Raw genomic sequence first — 24,376 nt, forward strand, 5'->3', positions numbered from 1 at the left:
ACTGCTGAACTTTTCGCGATATTCAAAGCTTTATTCTACATCACAACACAATCCTTCAAAGAAAGAACAAAGAACTTCCTGGAACAGAAACAACATCCCCTGGTCACCGACTCACTCTCAATCATCCGTACCCTCTATCTAATCCTTTTCTCATGTTCTCTTTTCAATTAATTTCAATTAACTGGAATCAAATTAATTATTAAAAAAATACAAGTTGAAGTTGGATTGCCAATCCTTTTGCAGTTACTCGAAGTATGCCCTGTTGTAATTAAGTACAGTTTGGTAAAAAGTATCGCAGCTTGTGCTGTAAGGTCACAAAAGGTGGATTGAAGTTGCTCAAAGACCCCAAGTCATAAACTATTTCAGGTAAGAAATATTCAAGCTTTGAAAAACACCCTTAGTCGGTGTACTGAAGTTGCTCTGAATTAACATGATCTACTGGAATTGAGATAGAAGCTTGCAGTTAAAGTGAACGGTTACCAAAAGTGGATCCTACTCATTTTCTTAGCTGCAGACTATTGGAATCAAGTTGTCAAAACTTAGAAAACCATTCCATAGAAGGAGACTATGGAATTTGGGTATAAACAGTGCCATTCGAAGATATTCTAAGGCAAATTGGCGGGCGAAGGTACAGGCGATATTCAAACATAATTTTTAACTATAAGCTGTCCCGACGGAACGATTACGTTATTCCTGCGGTGTTTTCTTTAGAAGAGAGGTGTTAAATTATACGACACTAGTACTGCATTGGCTGTGGATTATACTGCACTGATCTGAGAGATCTTCACCTGTTTTGAATAATGTTAGGAGTGAAATATCCTGTATTTACCCTCAGTGTGGCTTAGTGACACCGTTCAACCAGTCCCCTTTTGTTTCCATTAACTGAAATAGTTTTTAAAGGAAATTAATATTTTTTTCTTTCTAAATCTTTTCACATGTTATAACTTATATATTTGGTAACTTAGACTTACCTGGAGGGAAAAGAGAGTAAAAACTCATTGGATTAATATGTTAAGCTGTGCGTGAAAATTATGCCGTGTTTTAAACCTATAGTCTATCCAAAAAAGAAGTGAACATACGTCATCAAGATGTTTAATGTACTGCCTTCCGCAATTTCTAAATTCCTTCATCATTCAGACAATATTATTCTTCTTATTTTATTCCATTTAAAAAGAGATACAATGATGTCTGATACGTTTGAACACGTAAACGAATCAGCAAAAGTATCAAAAGTCGTTCGGTTGTCTAATTAGTTAGTAAATCAATAACAACTACAGGTTATACAGCGGCAAACATTGTTTAAACGCTTTGCTTGTTTTGATATATGTACTCAAATCATCGCTTATTACTCTGATTGAAAAAGCCGAAGCCTGACAGAACAGATTGCGTCTCTAATCAGTTACGTAAAATTTGATCGAGAGGTAAATATTTTTACTGTTAAATATTAAGTGGCAACAGTTTTTACTGAAAGTATTTTTTAGCGTGTTGCAACTGCACTGAATATTAGTATGAGCACGGTCATTAAAATATCTCAAAAAATGAAAAATATAATCTTGGATTCATCGAAAAGAAACGGGCCTCATATGAAGTGGGTGAGGAACCAAGATCATGCTTGATGTTAGCTCTGTCAGATATGAAATATATGAAATTTATAAAAACTGTGAGTATTTTTTTTTGTATAATTTAATACAATTATTTCAGAGAAAGCTGTCTGGAAAGTATCCATAGATAGCTTAGAACTATGAGATATGGTCTTTGAGGCAGAACATCTCTTTGAACACTGTTACGTAATGCAGTATTTAAATGGTGTAAAAATAATCAACGAAGAGATCTAATGGAACTTCCAGACATTACCTTTAAAAGAGTACAATTTTTTAAAAACCCATAATAAAATCAAGGAAGGCTTATGGATATTGATGGATGTTTAGAGACATGGATATTTCAGAATAGGACATTGGATCACTCATGGCAAGATGATAATAAAAAGTGTTAAGACAATAAAAGTTAATTGGAGAAGGTAAACGTTGGAATAACAATTGATTAGGTATTATTAGTTGTAACTATGTATTAATAATTCATTGTAGATATATTGTTCTTGTTCTTCTTAGAATTGTCGAGTTGGAATGGGTAATGGTTAACACCTTTGGTTTGGAGAAAATCGATCAGACACATTGAAGAAATTGTCAAAAGATTAAATCGTGAACAAATATTAGATAGATTGGCAATTAACAGCTTATTTATCCACTTGAATTAAACTTGATTGTGGGATTATGATTCAATACTGACAATTTCCATGACAGGGTGATGAGAATGGAAACACAAAAGGTGAGTATAAAATTAATATAACTGTAGAAAGTTGTATTGTGGAGTGTAAATGTGTGTACTTTTTTAGAATTATACATGAGCATTAGATTAGAATCTATGAGAAGAGGATGACCACTAACTGTTTTGTAGATATGGTAAATGCATTAGGGAGAATTTAGTGATTAATTTTATCAAGAATGGCGTACACAGGTAGTTACAGAATAAACAAAAAAAGTGATAAGCTAAATAAAAGTAAAATACATTATACGGATATACAGTTGTTAATTAGGTGTACTATTGTACTGTGTATACATACTATTGTATCTGTACTATGTAACTGGAGCTTAAATTATTCGACAATAACATAGATACATTAGATGTACTATAATCTTAAAATAAATCATATTTAATATGATTATTTTAATAACTAAAATAAACTAAAGCTCAGAGTTGATGTGGTAACGTTTTGACGCCATAAACTGAGAAGACGTAGGTTCACTGCTACCTTAGATAAGCTATAGGTACAACAGAAATATTAGACCTCGGCTGGAACAATAATCTAGTCAAGAAAAAAAAGTAGGCAATGATGAATTGGTTGCAATATGTGTGCCATATGCTTTTTAATTAAGGAAATTGAGTGAGCCTTTGAAGCAGTTTTATGTTGACGTTAGTAGTGTAATGTCCTAAAATTAATAAGAAAAACATTATTTAAATTAAGTAACGTTGTGAAACAGGTATTTTAGTTTATAACTTTTTGTTTAAAATTAAATTTTTTTTTTAATTTAAAATGTAGGGTTTTTGATTTGGAATTATTTTATGTGGGGTTCAAAAAAATAAGCTACGGATGGCGAGTGTTTCGCAAACTTAAAAGTTTAGCAACCCCTGATCTAAATAATCCACTCCTAAATCTATATTTAGATATTTAGATCGACAGAGTTTCATTAAAAAGACATTTTATTCATCCTAAGTTTCATTAAACAGGTGATGACTTTCAACACCATTTTTTGTTGTTTAATATATAATATCAACGATTTCTGGGAAAGTTGATTTGCTAGAAAGTAAAAGATATGTAATAAGAACTTATTTATTTTTGCAGTAGACAAAGCAGGGTTACAACACCATTCTAATTTCATGTTAGTTTTATATTCTAAAGTATTATTAACAACAATAGAACAACAAAAGAACAGTCAATGTACATTACCAATATTTATGAAGTCAGCACATCGCATTGTTGCTACATTAACTTAGAATTTCTGTTTACAACATTTGCTAGTTTGTTACCTCTAATTATTATCATTAATGTTTTAACGAATTTTGTAGATGTTCAACGACATGGTAAATCACTACCAACATAAATCGAATTTATACTGATTTGGTTACATGTTTCGACGTATCACAGAGTGTTTTGTTTCTTTTTAGCTAGGATAAAATGAGTAGGAAAAAGAACCTCCGAGTTTAAAACTAATTTTACATTTTTACAAACTGCATAGTTTTATTGGAAGTACTATAATAGAGTTATGTCTTCCATAATCATTAAAAGATTGATATAACATAGAAAATAAATAAATAGTTTGGTTAATGCGTGCCAATGTATCTGTAGTTAAGTTTTTGTATTAAATTATACAGAATGACAATTAACACAAATTCGCAGGCTTGGCCATGACACCAGATAATTTTGCGGTTTTCAATTATAAACTCTGCAATCACATTACTTAATTTATTATTATTTAATACACGTTGAATTAAAAATAAAGAATCATCAAATTATTTCTTAAATTATTAACAAAGCATATATTAATAAAATAATATAAATATTTTACAATCTAATGCCAGATAAGCGTTCAAAAGTTAGATTAATGTTATAAGATTTTTAAATATATTTTTAATATGTATCCATAAAATCTTTTAATAGTATTTTAATATTAGCAAGTTTTTATTTAGGATTTATAAAATCTTCAATTTTTTTGTGAATAAAAGATGTATTATCTATCAAGTGATATATATTGATATATACAATTTGTCTTTATAATAACTTAAATTTAGGTATATAACTAGGAGGATCCATCGGCCCTATCTCAGTCTCTGGTGAAATAATGTTTATACATTCTTTTTGAGCCTCTGTTCTGCTCTGTTGGTATCCAAAAGTTGCAATACTCCAATATTCTCATGAGAATGGAGTCTTTCCTCATGCCCCCTTGCAATTATCTTGATTTCTTGACTGGCTGTGGGTACCTGAAGGTCTCAATGCAAATTAAATACAAATTAAAATTGTTCAGAACAAAGTTCTGAGAAATATTGTAGTTACACCCAGATACTACAGGACTGATTACCTATATGGTGACCTTCAGATACAGACTGTCACTCAGGAAATCAAGAGAAATCAAATTCATTATATTTCAAATAAAATTGAAGCACGAGGCTAAAGTTCAAAGATATATTAATCGATGAGTTTTGCGTGAGTGAGAAAATTGAAAAAGAAACATTGAAATTTGATTCGATTGAAGATTTTGGATTGTGGAAAGATAAAAAGATTGAAAGAAGAATATAGAAGATATAAGAAGATATAGAAGTGAATGGAGGTAAAACGAAATAAAACAGTGGTGTTTACATTATGTGACCGTTATTTATTAAAGTAATATAAAAATGTGGAAAATACAAAATAGATAAAACTGATGGCAGTGGTGTTACCAGGAGATGAGGCTTGGGCAGTCGATGGTGGCACGTCAAACCAAACGATGGTCGAGTACTGAATTAATGGAAATACCCTTCAATAACATCCCAGATATACGATTCGGGGTTGCCAGCTATTCGTTATCGGGTTCTAGTTGGCGCTGCTGGCACCCCGCCCATGTTCAACATCTGGGATTATATTTTTGGGTATTTTGTAGACCGTTATTCCACTATGTAAAATTTGACATGCCTCAAGGTCGCTACAATATATTGGTAAGAATTGTAGCAGATCTAGATTTGCTTGCCTTATTTTATTTTATTTAAATTATTTTATAATAAAATACTGTTTTAAAATTAAATATTTTTAGAAAGGTTCTTGGTATTACTTTTAACATATTATAGAAGGTAACATTTATACCAATATCAATAGCTTGAACTTTAAATTACGAAAATATTTTAAATTAATTTTTAACTTTAAAAAAATATGTTGAGCAAATAATTTGAGCTACTATATACCAATCAACGAAAACACCAAACCATAGAAAGACACCAAACAAATTTGTTATAGATATTAGCAATTTTCCTTGTTTTTATTTTTGGTTTTCAATATTGAAATTGACATTTTTAAATATCTACTAGGCTATTTCGACTGCTTGTCGTAGAGCACCTTTGAAGTATATTCCAGTATGGAAAAACATATATGTGTAGGTTTAATTTGAAATGTATTCACAAATAAATAAAAAAAAATGTTTTTTTGGGTACCATATTAATGTCACCCTTTTATTTTTACTTTACAAGTTTAATATTACTTCACAGTTCTATTTCTAAAAAAAATCTACAGTAACACTTCGTACATATAAAAATAGTCAAAATTGCTGATAAAAATACAAACGGTTATGACAATTATCACCTAAGTATATTTACAAATCTTATTTGTGACTAGACAGGTTATAATAATGCGTCCCCTACCTGAGTACCTGGTACCTGCGTTACGTCGTTGAGGTACGCCAACCTAGACTTAATCGCCGACTGCATAACGACATGGTAGTTGCGGTATGTGACTCACCCATCAGGTTAAACGTAATGTTATGCCAACCATAGTGGTGGCCTGTTGACGCGTCGAGAAGCAGTCGAATACGCAAAACACCTGTCAGATCGGAAGTGCTGTGATAAAATGTGATTTGTGCTATCCTATCGCGAAAAATGGTGTTTAACAGTTTCCTGTTGGTGAACGTGGCATTAGTTTCGATAGTTATATCTTCTGTTGATGGTGCCTCGGCGGGCATCACGTTGGAAGGAGTGAAATGTGGTCAAAAGTCGTGCCGACTGTCGGAATATTGTTCGAATTTCGACAAGACCTGTCAGCCATGTTCATCGGCATGCGATACATCCAGTCATAACTACGAAAAAATCTTATGTGAAAGCCAGTGTCAAGGTAAATTAGGGGAACTATCTCCTTAACCCACTTAACTATAACAATAAGAGTTAACTTATATTTTATTTGAAAACGGAACAAAAATTGTAATCGAAAAAGTTAAGAAAGGCAAATACACTTAATAAATGCTTTACACAAAACAAACTCGAGGAAGAATTCGATTGTCCATGTTATTTTAAAAGTTTAAATAACAGAATTACAAATAATATATTTATTTTTAAAAGTTTGTGTTCAAGAAGTATTCGAACAATTAATTAATTATGCATTAAGCTGTTTGAATTACACAATGCATATTTTATTAAAAACTTGTTTTAATGGGGTTTAACAATATACCAGGTTGCTCAAAAAGTTTAGTCTTTCTAGAAATGCGATTTTCTGGTTTAAAATTTAGTTTCTTATTCTAGATTGTTGAGTTATATAGTCCATCTAAACTAGACAACTGTTAACATTTATAAGGTCTTTATAATTGCAGTTGCAAACTTTTTCCCTCCTTGTTTCCATTTTCTATTCAGTTCCTTCAAAAAGCTATCATTTTAGTTAATTATTTTGTGTATCCAATCTACTTGTGATCGATTTCGGGCTTGCTTCAGAACTAAAGTTCAGTTTCACACCACCTTACAGCTTCTAGTGTTCATTGAGAGTCACGATACAGTATTATTTTTATCATTTATAAAAAGCCCTAAAACTGTTTTGATCCTATTGCTTGATTATTGGCTAATATGGTGGAAAATTATGTTCAGCTTTTTGAAATTCGACAACAAACATGTTCATAGCGTCTATGGGATATCTAGTTATCCTTTTTTATGCTTATTAATTCTTCTCCCATTAATCAATCGGTATTTAAAACCATATTTGACATTTTTTCTATGATATCTGATGTTGCTGAATTTTTAACACTTTTAACTTCAGCAACCTAACTCTCTACTGTTCAAATTTAAGGTGCATAATTCAATAATTTGATTTGGTATTAAGGAAGCCTAAGAGAAACAACCAACCTATCTCTGACTTAGACCATAAAATTGATCAAAACACAAAACTAAAAAGCTGAATATTGTAGTAGTTATAGGGTCTTGATAAATTAAATTGAAAATAAATGTAAAACGTTGTAATGTAATGTAGTAAATGATACTATTAGATTGATAAATCTGCACGTAATACTATTTAAATATTCACTTAACAAACAACGTTTCCTTGGAAAAGCGTTGATATTATTAAGCTTAAGTATACAAAGCATATTTTTATTTCATAAATTCATATATTTGTACGTATTGTTAATTACATTTTCAATTTTGGAAATGACAAATAGTAGTTTACTAGAACTCATTAAAAATGACTCTTTAATAGTTGTTTAGTATTAGAATCATGTTTCATAAACGACTTGCTCAATGATATGTTTGAGATGCATATCAAATATACTAGTCTATACTAGTACGATAATAAATAGATCTCTTTAATTTAAACTGAATTCACTTGTTTTGAAATACTGAAATAAATGTTTAGCTCTTATTGACGGAATATAATATATTATTAATTAAATCATTGACACGTATACATCACAACCGCTAACATTACTATAAGAGTTTTGGTAACTATTGTTATTTTTAATGAATATAAAAAAAATATGATCCCCTTCTAAGTATAATTTTTTCATATGTTGGCAACATAGACAGGAGCAGATTTGAGCGTGTTTAGTTCTGTTTGCCACTATTTGACTCAATCTATTATATTATTTATTATTGCCCCTTGATCGTGTCTACCCCTAAGAGTGCCTTATCATCCATTAATATATCTGTGTCGCAATTCTGTTAAATTTAGGTATATAATTGCTGATACTAGAATACTGAGATAAATACTACTGATACTACTGAGATAGAGACAGATGGTATCCTGTTGCACTTCTGCATGTAACACATGGGCGGAGAAGTCCCGCACCTAACACGTAGATGGCGCTAGTACTAACCTTCAGAAGAAAGCTGTTAAATTTCGTATTCTACTCACAAGTTTGTAAGTTATTGTGCTAAGAGTCATACTACTTTAATTTTTCTTTTTTACTCTAATATCGTAAAAATATCAAAAGAACAATTTATATTGCGTTTGTATTAACGTTTTATATTCAATGAGCATTTAACAGGTCAATTGAAAAGTCTCCGGCAGACCATAGTAAAACAAATATTTTTGGCAAAATTAGTTTTTTTTATTCAACATAATTCCCTTCAAGGGTGATACATCGATTATAGCGACCCTCCACCTTTTCGATCGACCACCTTTCACCTTCTCCACCTTTTTCCAGGTGCCATATCTTTGCCAGCCGACTGTTGCGTGTTCCCGCGTTTTGGAGCGGGTTTATCGTGTGCAGGTCACTCGGATGACTGTCGATTGGATGTTTCATCAATTGTCACATATCGACGCAAAAACTGGGGTTTATTACGTTTGATCATCTTTAAACACTGCTTCGAATCATCGACTCGACGTTGTTTTTGGTCAAAAATGAGCTCGCGCAGCACCCACTTTGCACAGAGCTTTCTCGTACCAAAATATTCGTGAATGATATAATGTACACGTTCAGTCGATATCTTTAGAGTGTCTACTATTTAACTCTATTTTAATTTACGGTCATTTAAAATCATTTTATGGATTTTTTAAATGCTTTCGTCTGTAACAACCTCTTTTGGCCGTCCACTGCGTTCACTGTCTTCCGTGCTCATTTCACCATATCTAAATTTAGCATACCAATACCTCGAAGATTGATTTCCCTAGGGCAGTGTCTGAAAACTCGGCATCAAGCCAAGTTTTTTGCTTCAACTGTATTTTTCCCTTCAAAAAGCAATATTTTATCAACGCGAAATTCTTTTTTACCCATTTCTTTCACAATAATAAAAGTTGCTTCACTCAAAATGATATAATTCACAAACTAATGATCCGACAGCTGTCAAATTTATACACGCATCTTTTTTGACCAACTAGCTTAGGACTAACTAAAAAACATATGAATTTAATTCTAGTAGCGCCATCTATGTATCAGTGCGGTGACTTTTCAATTGACCTTTTAACTATGAGAAAACTCTTTTCAAAGTGGGTTAGCTCACTGTTGACTAAAAACAAGAACGTGTTGATGATTCTGTTTAATGGCCATGTTTAATCGTAATAAACCGGAATTTTTGCATGAATATGTGACATGGATCCATCATTTCACTGTGGAATCAAAACGATCGTCATCTGAGTGGACGGTAAGTGGCGACAGGTCTATTTTGAGGTAAAAGATAAATCGTTTTACAAAAGTGATATTGAAATGTTAGAGCGGCGTTGAATGAATGATTGGAAAACATTACGTTGAAGAATAAAGCCAATTTTGAGCGTTTTCTTGCAGATGTTAATGCATTGTTAACTTGACGATTAAATTGTTTTACTTATTTCATGTTCTGCAATTTGATATTCAAATGTTATAAAAATATAATTAATCAGTTTTAATGTTAAAAAACAACTGTTCGGTATAATCCTTTTTTGGATCAAATATTCACATCGTTCGTTCCGCAAATAACTCATAAAATCCTAACGGAAAAAAGTGGCGTGCTTTTGAAAGGATATTTTTATTTTATGAGCATAATTATCGAAGTTTTCCGTATGCCACAAAGTATATTAATTTTTTTCGTGTTCCACATATAAACGCTTAAGAGATTAATGCATACATAATAATATTTTGCATACATTGGCGAATTATTATCGTTTTGAGATTACATTTAATTTAATTATTGAAACATTACTGATTGATAAAAGTATATTTATTTACTTGCTGTTTTTATTTTGTTGCATGTAATGTGGAGTGTATCAAATTATAGTCTATCTAGTTATTTTGTACATACGTTATTTAAATTTCTGACTTCAAAACGTTGCAATGTAGCCGTATCAACACTGATCTTCAGTTCAGTTTGGCTTTGACATACAACATTTTAATATAAATTAAATAATTAGTCAAAAATACTATTATAAAATATAACTAATTTTAACATTATTACATACATTATTATAGTACATTTAATGCATATATTATCGAAGGGTTTAGAACTACAATTAAGTACACAGTTATAATAGAGTGTAGGTTAGAGTTGTGTTTGATTATATTTAGATTGACCTCTTTTCCATATGACCTATGAGTTAGAGTTCTAGGAGCGCTTGTAGTTGTATCCCCTAATTCACCTCATTAACAATTGTATATCCAAGTAATATATTTTACTTTCATTAGATAGCATTATCTACCTTTCACGCTTAGTTCTTATGTCCTTCGGTACAGTATTTCCTTGTAAAGACATTTTGATATCATTGTATTTCTCCTTCGATTGTTCAGTTAATACCTGTTTCTTGATACAACTAGATATAATCACTACATTACATGCAAAACAGTTACTATTCTTTCTCTCCGGACACATTTTTTATATTTTATAATAACATTTCCTACAGTTACCATGTATTAATTATATACTCACCACTTGTTTCCACTCTCGTCAGTCTGGCTTAGAAATTGTCGGCGTTGAATCATATCATATTCAGAAAATTTCATTCAAGTGAATAACTAAGCTGTTAATTTCCAATCAATCTAACATTTGTTCACAATTCCATCATTTGTCAATTTCTTCTTCAATATGCCTGATCGAGTTCATCCAAACCGAATGCTATTAACAATTCCTGTTTCCAGCATGAAGTGCAATATATCTACTATGAATTATTATTACATGTTATCACCAATAAAACCTAATCAATTGTTATTCCAACGTTTATCTTTTTTCTTTAACATTTGTTGTCATACACTATTTTTATTATCATCTTGCCATGAGTGACCATTGTGTATATTGGTCCCATTCTGAAATATCCATGTCTAAATACATAAATTGAAATAATAAGTCTTATTTTAAGTCGTTTATTTTATTATATGCTTTTAAAAATTTTATTCATTTAAAAGCAATATCCGGAAGTTCCATTTAACCTCTTAGATACTAACAATTTCCTTTGAAACAATTATATTAAATTATGTTTGTTTAGAAAAACTACTCCCTGTTTTCATACATTTCATGTGTTTAATTTTATATAGATCTTGATTATTTTTGATATTTCTTGATATTTTCATTTTTTGAGATATTTTACTGACCATGGCAATACTAATATTCTGTGCAGCTGCAACAAGCTAAAAATATTTTCAATAAAAATTGCAGTTAATTAATACTCAATAATAAAAATCTCTTTAACAAATTTTATAGGCAAGGGGGAGCCTCCATTATCTCGTTCTTGATCAAAGTAAGTGATTGCCTCTCTAGAAATCTTTTCTGTCTGGCTTCGGAATTTTCAATCAGAATAATAATAAGTAGCGATCAGAAATTTGTCAAAACAAGCAAGGCATTAAAATAACTTTTGCCGGTTTATAACCTCTTATCATTATTGTTTTGAAGAATTTTGCATGCGTTTGACAACCGGACAACTTTGGCAGGCTTATTTATTTTTCGACCGAATTGTGTTTCTTTTAACTAGAATAAAATGATAAGGAAATATTATCTGATTCTAAAATGAACTTACAAATTGCGACAGGCAATACATTAAACATCTGGATGACGTTTATACAAAATAACTTTGGAGAGACTATAGGGATATTTTGCCGAAATACATTTTATTACTATTATATGTTTGATCATATATATGAAGTATTAATTAGTTATTGGGGATTTGTATAGTCCATCATGTTACTGCAGTCAATAAAATGAAATAGAAATTGGGATGTATATTTGAGAAGTACGGTCTTGTATATTTGAATGACTGTATTGCAGCAATCTATTACTGGTTGGTAAGATTTGTACATATTTGGGATTTTATTTGTCTTAGTCATTGCTGACACGGTGCATTGTCTTGATGAAACAATTTTTTTTTATTTGCCATATGCGGTCGCTTCTTTGCAATATCGGTCTTTAAACGCTTCAATAATTTCCTTCTCAAGATGTTCAAGGAATATTACACCACGCACATCCCAAAATACCGAGGCTATAACATTTTGAGCCGATTGTTGTGCTTTGGGGCGCTTTGGACGAGGTTCACCAGTTGCTGCCCACTCAGATAACGATAATTTTGATTCCGGAGTGAAGTGACGGATTTATATTTCATCCATATCACATATCGATGCAAAAATTTCTATTTGTTATGTTTCAACCTGATCAAACACTGCTCAAAATCAGCAGCACGTTTTCATTTTTGGTCAACAGTGAGCAAACGCGGCAACCACTTTGAACAGAGCTTTTAAATAGTGAAATGCTCATACAGTATAAAACCAACATGTTCTTTTGATACCTTTACGGTGTTAACTAACTCATGCAACTTCACTTTTCGATCATTCAAAACGATTTTGTGGATTATTTTTAATGTTTTCTGGTGTTACCAGCTCATTTGGACGTGCACTGCGTTCTGCATCATCGGTGTCTCTACTAGTACGTTTGCAGTCAACAAACCCACGTTTTATTGCTGTTTCTGATGGAGTGCAGACCTTATAACTCTTTTCAAGTTCCCATCAAGAAGCAGGGCAAAGTTAAAATACGAAATTATTTTTTAGCCATTGTTTTGAAAATAACACAAATGGTGTCACTCAACTCACAAACATATGAGTAGAATATCATGAAATATAAAAATTTTTTCTGAAGTTTAGTATTAACTAAAAAAGTGGTGAATGCAATAAAACTAGTGCCGTCTATGTGTTTGGTACGGGACTTTTCAGACATTGTGTTATTAAGAAAAATTGGTATAATATATATTATTTAAATTCTTTCTATCATTTTCTATAACTTTTGTCGTTTTTCTGGCATAATGGCGGTACTGTATTGAAAGAACGATGCCGGTTTTGTACAGCACTTGGATGATGCCATTTTCAGATGACGCTGTGTCTGATGAATACGCTTGATGAACCAATGATGAATGCTTGACAGAACTTGCATTGGTGCTGCTGTCCTGGAGGTTCTTTGCTTTGTTATATTAGTTAAATATTATTTTAATTTTATTATATACATTGATACTCTTTGATAGATTTCTCTCATTCCTTGACTGGTGTTGTCTATTTGTTTTGAATAGGTTTCAGACTTAATCAATAACTTAACAGGGTCAAAGATATATCGGTGATATTTGCATTAATATAGCAGCATTTAATAATAGGCACAATAATTTTCAAGTTCCTGCAGAGGCTTTTTAAGCTATTATTGTTTCATCCACCACACAGTGAGTTTGTGAAAAATGTTCGCTATGAAAAGCGACATTAATTATTATTAGGCGTTTTCTTATATCGCTATAACTGCTCTTTTATTTGTGAAGCGATAGACAGTTACGCTTTTTTAAATATGAAGATGGTCTCCAAATGTTTAGTCATTTTAGTACAGACATTAGAACAATATCTGTTATTGCGAATGCTGTGTTGTTAAATGAAATCATATGTTATTAATCACGTATATATATGCAGTGTTGCAGGACACGCAATTAATGTAAATGATGTGTAGAAATTGTTTATCAAATCAGAAGATTTCGACTAAAATCAAACCGGCCTTTTTTTATTCTGAAAATTCTTATTTAATTTACGTCTCGGCGAACTAAGTAGCATGTAGTATGATTTATCATTTACTGAAACAGGTCATTCGAATTTATTGTGTATGTAGCTCCATCATCACAGCCTTCATACTCTGACATAGTTTGGGTTTTTCTAGAGTATTTTTATTCCTTTCCTTCTATCTCCATTAAAACCTTTTGTGATATTTGAAGGGAAATTAGATGGTCATTTGTTTCTTTGTTAAATCAATCATTATATATCAATTCTAGTCTTGGGATTTCTTGCCTATACCAGCATTTATATAAGCATTTCAATTTTACTTGAATACAGTAAAATATTTTAGCATATATATTAACATCATTTAGTATGTCATTATTACCTTCCTGCATTGTTTTGTCGATTTCTATTTATTCGATTTCGAAAAAGGAGGACGTTCTATATATATATATATATATATATATATATATATATATATATATATTCTGTATAGTCTGTATGTCTGTTGTACAGTAACTATAGCATATAACACCCCGTAGAAATTGTAGACAAGCGTTTAGCTCCCAAACGGAGGTCGCGGGTTCGATAATAATAATATATAATGAAATTTTTTAACACAAGGAAAAACATTTTAAAATAAAATATGTACATAATAATCGTAATAGCTAAATAAAAATAAACATAAACATTATCTAACCTATCTACTAGACGTATTTTATAATAATTTCGCCTAATACCTATCTAAACCTATGTTATTTATCTATTTACAATATTATTTTAACTATTACCAACTGATTACTTTGAAATCGGTGTCGAGCCCCAGAGTGACTTGAGCTATACTGTAATGAAATAAATTTAATATAGATTGGGGTTAAAATCATGTCTAAAAATATATATGATGGGAATAAAGTAGAGCTCAGAGCTCTCTTAAGCGGAGACCAAAGTTAATGTTAATGTAAGTTTAATAATAAAGAAAATGCAGAAAAAGAAATGCGCCCTCATTGGTAAGAAGTAATCCGCTTTCTACCAAGACACATATTCCTATATAACACATATGTATATAACACCATATTCGCTAGATTTACAGCTAGGTAGTTAAATTGATGTAATCGGATTTTTTAGAAGGAATTCTATCACAATAGTATCTTTCGACTTTTATAACGAATATAGGTCATAAAACCCCATACTTAAAAACATATTTTACACCTAAACATGTCAAGGCTAGCTAATTATGTTACAAAACACTCGTAAGTCATTTGGGAGTTAAGAATCCAACAAGTTACTATATCTTATTTAGGCAAATCTACACGTTACTGGGTTTATCTGTTCGTTTGTTGTTTAAACATACTTATTATTTTTAAGATTAAAATAATCCTGAACAAGAATTTATAATAGAATACACTGTATTATCCAAAGATACAAATCATTCGCCTTTTAGTTGAACCTTGTAGGATCACAGGAAATCCCTTAACGTCATTAACGAAACTGGTACACATATTTGCACGTTACTTTATTTACTCTACCGTTAGGAATAAAAGTAAAGCATCACAAGCGCTCTCGTTATTTGCATTATTTCTAGCGGGCAAATAAAAGATGATATTTGAAGCCCTTAGTAGGCAAACAATGGCATATTAGTATATGTGATTTTGCGTATTGAAAATATAACGTAATAAAGATAACAAACATCCTTGGAACTTAAAAATATCTGTTCATAATTAAAAATATAGAGGATGAACAAAATAATATGAATACCTGACCTATACAAAATATTTATTTATTCATCAGCTATTGAGCCACCATTTTCTCTTAAAACAATTGCAATTCTTCGTCGAATAGATTCTCAATAATTTCCAATGGAATTTTATCCCATTTTTGCACCAAAATATCTACCAATAGCTTCGATGAAATTGGACATGCAATCTACTACTCACTTTTTTGTGTTTTAAAATTCTGCATAACGGTTCAATAATGTCAATGTTTGGCGATTGTTGCTACAGGAAGATGTTTGTTGATAACGTGATCTTCTTCAAACCAAGATCGACTTGATCTTTTTTGGCAGCAATAGAACATCGACAAATTAATTCGATATAATCTGGTCAGTGATGTGAATGAGATATTTCCAGCCAAATCATAACGGAGCCATGCTTGGTTGTAGGAAGCATGCAGTCCGAATGGGTTTTTTAAGGTACTCCATACATAAACCCGATCGTTTGTAGGAAACAATGTATACGATGATTTATTGAAACCTACCACATTCTTCCAACTGTTAAGTGTCCATGTTTTATGATCTTGGTCCACTTCTTTCGCAGCTTAGCGTTGGCTTCTGTTATAAGGGATTTGACAATGGCAGCCTTTTCATGAAAGTTGTGGAACTTCCGCCGTACTATCACTTTTGTCGCTATTAGTTTTATATTGTCTTGCCATGATCCTTTTAAATGTTCGTCGGTCACTCTCAGCTACCTTTGGGTTTCAAGCACTATTCCTCTCAGTCAATATTGCTTCTTTTAACCTAAACATAACCTACAAGCAGTATTGCCAACATGCAACAAGGTGTACTAAATATGTACTAATTGATATTTATTTTATTTTGTCTATTCTCTACATTAATATGTCATTTACAATATTATGTTTATAAAAAATTGATTTAGATAAATTACTGTTGGCAATATTTTCTCAATAGCTGGTGATGAGAACATATCTTTTCCGTTGATGAAAACGAGCTGTATCTGTTTTGGCTAGTAGTTTTTTTATTATTCTTTCACAGTATTTATTGATACTAAGCGTTGAATTCATTATTTAATAGATTGACTTTGACGGATGTTCGGGAGGAAGTAGTTGTTTCCTTATTAAACTCAAACGTGAATACTGCTGCATTTTTTTTGTCGTAGCTGGCCATTTTACTTGTTGTATTGTTCTCGTAATAATGAACTAAATATTAGTTTTTGACACAGTCATTTTTGAAAATCTTGGTTTTTAGTAAAAAAAAATTGAAGAAATTAAAAAATGTTAAATCAAATTTAAATAATAGTATTGCTGATAGAAAGACTAGATTAGCGCTCATAAGCTTATATCAAAATAGTTTAAGGTAAATAATCAGATATGAGTACTATAATCTGCGGATTGAAGATGGTCAAAGGATTGTATATTTGATTAACATGAAAAAATAAACGAACAGATTATCAGTAATTATCACAGATAATTGCAAATTTTAAGCTGATATCTAATTAACCTACACGTCAATTGTATTAGTCTCTTGTATTATGAGAACAGGTTTTGATAAGACATATATGTAAAATAGATTTATGTTATATTATATATTTTTAATGTAAATGCGACTGTTAAACATTATATACATTTCAATAATGTTATGCTCATTTACTTCTGGTTGTATGTATTTTCATCATCATCACCAATCCATAGCCTGTTCTTGAGAAGTGTAAACCTTAAATGGCTTCTTAACCAATCCGGTGTTCTTGGTGCCGCTTTACTATGCTATTTTTTGACGATCGGCGGCTATGGCTCAGGCCTGGAACAATATTAGTCTCTTTATTTTTCAGATCGTTTCATGGCCTTTTTTTAAGTTTTAGACGTCTATGATGAATTCCTTCACCTTTCGTTCGATAGACATGTTGCAATATTTTAAATTTGCATGTTTGGATTTGTTCCTCAATTGTGGTGTTATTTTGCATCTCAATCCATCAATTCCAGTACCGGATAGAAATACACGCAATTTGTTTTAGGCATCTGATTTGAAATACTTCAAGCTTCCTTATGTCTAGTTGTAATACTAATCATGTCTCGAAGCCATACGAAAAATTGGAAAAATATGTATCAATAAAGTTCGCGAAAGGGTCGGATTTTATTGATACAGTCATGTGAGTACTATATAGAAAAATTGCAAATATATTGTGGAATTTTATTCAGAGCCTTTTAAATCTTAAGTTGGGCAATACATTCACGCAAATTAATTGAAAAATTCTGGGGAAATCGCTTTCTTCTTTGTGTATAATTTTAAACATATGAACTCCAATACAGTTTTCCGAATGATCATTCACGAAATGTATTTTTGAGTCGTGTAAAGTGAAGAAATCCAGGAATATTTGGTTTATAAATGGGACATTTCCATAAATGATTATATAAATAGTAACATTCATAACATAAATTTTTTAATTCACTGAATTTTTAAGTTGCGTTTTATTTGCTCGCTTATTAAGCTGATTCATAAGTATAATTTGTTTTACCTTCTAAAAACTCATGTTAGCAACTTCTAGATGGATATTTTCTTCGAAGCTGTATGAATTATTTGACATCACTTTTTAGTATATCAAGACCTGAGTTAAGATAGTGGTTCATGTGTAAACTAAAATATCTATAGTATCTACATCTTTTTTAGTTACTCGATAAACTTGTAAGAACAAAAGTGGACTTGAAAGAAAAAATAGTACTAAAGTAAAGCCAGCACTAGAAAATTTGAAAAAATCCGTTGACAAATTTTTGTTAAAATAACATTTTTTATCAGTATATTGATAAATTAATATTCTAGATGATGTTACAGGCAAGTTGTCAACGCTTTCAAAACATTTTAAATAAAATAGTTAAAATAATATCAATTTATAAATATCCTGTTTAATACCTTAAAAAAAATCACTGAAAGTCGAAAACCATAAGGTTGTTTCTACTTGAAAATTGAAAGTGAAAATCTTTTTAATCATTTGACACATGTTGGCGTCAAATGCCTATCGTGCCGCCTTTATGTATGTGTTAACACGAGCCTCTAGCCGAGTATGAAGTGATTTTCGAAACATCTAAAATACCTTTCTAAAATACCCATAGTTCATGGATTCCTCTAATTTGGAAGTTTTGGAATTGGCGAAATATAACTTATTTGTCTAGTTATTGAACTTTAGGTAGGTGCACCATAGTTCAAGGCATACGTTAAAAAACAAATTGAAGTTGTTAACAATACTCCTAGCTGTAGAACAGCATTGAATTTGGGAACACCACATCTTAGAAAATCATACCATAGAGTGAATGTCATGGAAATTTCGATAGAACAATTTCAATTATACTTCACACTATTACAACTAAATCTTGGAAGGCCTTCGGATGAGATAGCAATCACGCAGATGTACGTGTTTAGTCGTTTCTTCAGGAGGAAGGTGTTAAGTCGCTTGAGCGATACGACATTGACTATTTTACGAAATTGGTGCAAATGTATTATTTTATTATAAGCATCAGCTATCAAATATAGATGATACAATAAATGGTTTGGTACAACTTAAGTGAGTCCTCATAGATGTCGTCAAGAGACATTTAAATCCGTTTGTCAATTGACGTCTTCTTGTTTTGTGCTTGTATTTGTGTTAGTTCCTAATAACAAAACAAAGATACAAATATTCTCATGTATTAGTTTACTCTTTCAACTTTGTACATAATATCACTTAAAATCTTAAATATTTTCTTTGTTTACTTATTACCAAGTAAATTTAAAAAAGTCTTATTTTGTTAAGTACTAGTATAATATATTTTATTTATATAACGTAATAATAATTCAATTTTATAATGTATTAAAATTGAAATTGTTTATTATTTGATCTAATAATTGTTTTAATATTTCTAGATTATCTACACGATTTTAGATATGTTACGCGTGATGACAATGGCAATATGAGAGGTAAGTATTTCCGAAAAACGGTACGATAAAGTTGTTCAATAAGTTTGGTCATTCCATAAAAATTGCAGTATCTTAAGGTTTATATATGTTACGCTGTAGAATCTCTTTAGCTTCAGTCCATTTGTTCCAATGATCATTTTTTTGATACATTACATGACGACTGTTATTACTCTTTCGTTTTCTAAATATGAACTTGAAATATGAGATCTGATAAAAGTTATTATGGTTCATAGATTCAGGGTGTATTGAATACCATTACACTCCTTGCATTCCAAAAAAATGATGTTATGACACGGTTTTTTACGTGTCAATGAATAAATTACATCCATGGTGATCTGAAGTAATATTGTAATGTGTTTTCACTGTACTGTTAGCGAATTGAGTATCCAATGTACTCACAGCTTTCGGAAACTGAAAACTTCACCCAAATATTGCTTCCGTTCCTTAATGAGATTTTATACTAAATGAACACGCATTTATTGAACAACCTACTATATCATATTGTTTAATAAATATATTTCTTTTAAGCCTTGTTCTTTTCAGCAACTGTGGAAAGTTTGGAACGCAAGGTGACCGTGACGTTAACACTAGTAATTCTTGTGCTGTTCATATTAGCGGCAGTGTTGGTGTTTCAACTTTATCGCTGGAAAATAAAGAAGAATATTACATGGAATGCAATAAAAGCTAAATTTCTAAAAGTATGTATAATATTTGTAATATTTTTATGTTTCATTTTGCTTAAATTTATATTAATGTGATCATGTGAAATTACGTGCCATCAACATTTCTGGGAATTCTGATGTTATTATGTTATTATGGACAAAATGTCCCCATATTTCTCTCAAAAAAGTACTGTTTTGTTAACTAGTAAAATTACTATAATATACTTTATTACTATATATATAATTTTCCGCTAAAAGCTACCTTTTAGTCTTGGCTTTTAGATAATCTTTACATTTAAATTTTATGTATATTTGAATTACTATCATGCAAGATTAGTTTATAAATAAACATCAACGAATATATTAGTTTTCCTTTTGATAATAAGTCCAAGGGTATTGAAAGTTTCCGAATACTTTTCAAATTTACGTAATAAGCTGTCAACACTATCTATAAACTTTTGTTTCCTTTGTTAATTAAATTTTAAAAAGATGCAGATTTTAGTTTTCAGGCAAAACAGATCATTGGCCATCTCGATTATCTTTCGTATCCTCATTCATTGATAGCAAATTTTAAATTTTAAAGTTTTAAGGAATTGCTCAAATTTATTCACGAAATGACCTGCTATGAAGTTGATCCAATAGTGCGATTGCATGTCATGTAAAGTTCACGTAGCATACTGAACTCGTAGAGCAATGATTTTCATAGTGCGCCTGTTATTCAATAGTAGAAATTGATGAGATAATAAAATTAGCCTTGCTAACGTTAAGAAGACATTGATTAAAGAAGTTGGAGAACACGTGGATGACTATGGAGTTTGTAGTTGTCCTTCTGCATGTTACCGTTTAGAATGACGCCAAGAAAATCAATGATTTCGTTAAACGTTCTTTATTTCAAATGATGTCACAAATATGTTTAAAGCCCTTAAAGATTAATGATTATCGAATACTAAAACTAAATTACGTGAATTATCTTGGGATATGGAACGAATGATATACTATCAGTAAACTGCAGGTGAATCAAAAGAAGTATATAACGAAGAAAGCACACCAAACCAAGTCGAAAATCAAAGTAAGAGGTGAATATTTTGGTGCGACCATCCCGGAACTGTCCTCGTCGCCTGTTTACTCTATATGGGGATTCTGGTGATACTCGTTATTACGTTTCAAAGACATCATTCAGAGTAAATAGGGTATATTAAAACCGAGGTGAAGAAGTCTTACTGAGCGAAGAGTACTACAGCAACCTATTTTCAAATAAAATGTTGACATAAATATAAGAATTACTTTGAAATGGATGAAATAAACTTGAAATACGTTTCAGTTTAAACGCTTAATATTTTTTATCATAGTAATAGTTTATTGGTAGATAACAGGTTGCTACCATTTTGATTGCGCGCCATCTTAGTTATGTGACGTTTAAAGTTTCGCTTAAACCATTGTGTTGTGCAGACATCCACATTTTATTATGGATAAATATACGCCACAAGAACGAGCAGAAATAGTGACAATATTTATTGAAATTAATTGTTCCATTATTGCCACTCAGCGGAAATTGAGTTAAAAATCCTACTCGTCCAGCACGTTTTCTTTCGTTGAATTCTATTTGGCTCATTTAGTAAAGAACATGTTTCATTGAATTTGTTTATTAACGTTTTAACAAATTAACATTGGAGGTACCTTGTGATCGGTGAATACTTGCTGAGTACATAGATATTGTAGGGTACCAACGAGTTGTCACTTAAAATGTGTTTCGATTGCCAAGATGGCTTTGACAAAACCTTGAAGCACTACCTTGTTTTAAGAATAGCTATTAAAATATGAAATTTATTAAGTGATATTAGTAGCATATTATAGTAATATATAGTAGAAATATCATAGGAATGGAAATATTACAGCTGTATTTGTTTATCACATTATAATAAAGTTTCATTTACTTAAAGTAATTTCTCCTAAGGGGGTATTCTACTTTAGAGGAATGAATTTTCGGTATGAATAAAAAAAACTAAAAATAGACAATAAAAACCATTAAAAATATTTTTACCATCCATTTTTTTACTAGGTGTTTACTAATGTTCAACGAATGTATAAAAGAAAGATAATGTGAAAAATGAAGCCGTCAAAAGACAGAGAATTCTTAGTTTATAGAAGCATTGTTATCCTATAAAGTTAAAAAAGACATATTACGATTAATTTTTTTATCGTTTTGTGACATTTCCGATTATTTTAAATAGTAAAAATCCAAAATTTGTTATAAATTTGTACGATAGAAAAATATATAGAGAAGATTTACACTAAATTTCAAGTAAATCGATACAATAGGAGAAAATATTTAAAGTTTTGTTTTTAGATGCCACGTCACTAAAACAGCTATATTCCGAAAATTAATTAACTTCCAAAGCATCTTCTTAAGGGCATACTTTTAAGAGTTAATCTTGAAAAATATTAAAAAATATTTTTTTTTAAATTGCTAGAATATCCCCTTAATTAAAATTACTAGTTAATTATTTTTACTTATAGCGAAACAACGATAATGAAACTGCCTCAGCACCAAACGAGAACAAGAAGAAAGATCTGCGATTAGAAATACCATCACCTACTGTTACAGGCGGCATATCTCCAGTTACTGTGTCTACGTCCATCGATCGAAGACCTGCAGAGGATAGCACCTTGGACTTCGCCTACGATAACCCTGCAATGACAAAAACGAACACGTCCTTTTAAATTGTATCTTTAAATTATATCTATATGTTTGTGACACCAGAATAATTTCAATTATTTGTGGAAACTGTGAAAATCTAAAATTATTCCAGCACCAATATTAAATAAATTGGTATTATAATTGCAATTTAAGCGACACAATTGGTGTAATTAAAGTTTGAAACTTTCTTTTACTAGTCTAATGAGATAATTTTATTTGAGACCTTAGTTCAAAGCACCGACTAGTAATGCAGCAATACATTTTGTTTTGTTTTAATATAATAATTCATTTTACTATAGATGGATGGTTTTTAAAATGAAAGGAAATTTTAAAAAGCAATACTTGGAGTATGTGCAATTTCCAGCTTTATGTAATTGTAATTTTTATTTAATTTTAGGAACCTATGTCTTCAGAATTACTTAATATTTTCTATTAATGTTAATATTCCATCACTATTTAATTTTCAATTATTTAATTGATCGATTAACAATTTTATTGATGTTTGCGTACTTAGAATGTTCAGCTTTATATTAATAATTTTAACAAATAATTAATTATGTACATATACAGGCGCCAAATAATTTTGTTCTCTTTTACATAATTTTATAACTCCTAAGTGGCACATTATTACTTAACTATTATAAGGATTACGATTTTAAACTTATGATTATAAATAGTAAGATAATATATTTTAGGATACTCATATAGTAAGTTATATTTCGTGTTATTTTAATTAACGTTAAATTATATCTGCTAATTTTATTACCAATTTAATGAGATTCTATTAACATTAAAAATAAAATATTATATATATTAATAAGGATATTGCTTTTAAAATTCAATATTGTGGTTTCCTGTTTTTTCCTTTTAATATTTTTAATATTTCTGATTAAAACATATATTTGAGGATTATATTAATTCATAATAAAGAAAACAATTATATACTTAACAAATATATTTGTACAAATAATAATGTAGAATTAGTTTATATTTAAAGTATTTTTATCGAATACCGTCCATACATACATTCCATTAATTAGGTTTAAAAAATGTGTATCGCACTGAGAGAATATATTTTAATAAATGGTTATTGTTAATACATCTTTTATTTTTTATTCTTTTGTTATGGTTATATATAACAATGCAATATGTCTGTAGTAGGGATACCGAAATATATTTGGACGATATATGGATTATTAAAACCTTTTTCAAAATAGCTACTTAATTTAAATAAACCTTTACTATTAAAAAGTCACTACCTTTTAAAAGGTTTAAAGGACATGGATATCTTTTTGGGATATGTCAATATTTTTAAATAATTATATATAAAATAATCGATATATTTTTATGGATATTTAAAAAAAATATATCGATA

At 30.3% G+C, this 24,376-nt stretch overlaps 1 protein-coding gene across 1 annotated transcript; it reads left to right on the forward strand.

Annotated features, from left to right (window-relative positions):
- The first annotated feature begins 6,009 nt into the window (after nt 1-6,009).
- Nucleotides 6,010-24,098, forward strand: grnd (grindelwald). The gene is made up of 4 exons (XM_076399813.1): nt 6,010-6,409; nt 19,588-19,641; nt 20,185-20,339; nt 22,821-24,098. The coding sequence occupies exons 1-4, from the start codon at nt 6,178-6,180 to the stop codon at nt 23,022-23,024; spliced, it is 645 nt and encodes a 214-aa protein (XP_076255928.1). The 5' UTR covers nt 6,010-6,177; the 3' UTR covers nt 23,025-24,098.
- The last annotated feature ends 278 nt before the right edge of the window (nt 24,099-24,376 follow it).

This window comes from Rhynchophorus ferrugineus, unplaced genomic scaffold (assembly GCF_030347505.1).
Source record: "Rhynchophorus ferrugineus isolate W39M unplaced genomic scaffold, kcgeb_rfMv2 rfM3, whole genome shotgun sequence".
Taxonomy (NCBI): domain Eukaryota; kingdom Metazoa; phylum Arthropoda; class Insecta; order Coleoptera; family Curculionidae; genus Rhynchophorus; species Rhynchophorus ferrugineus.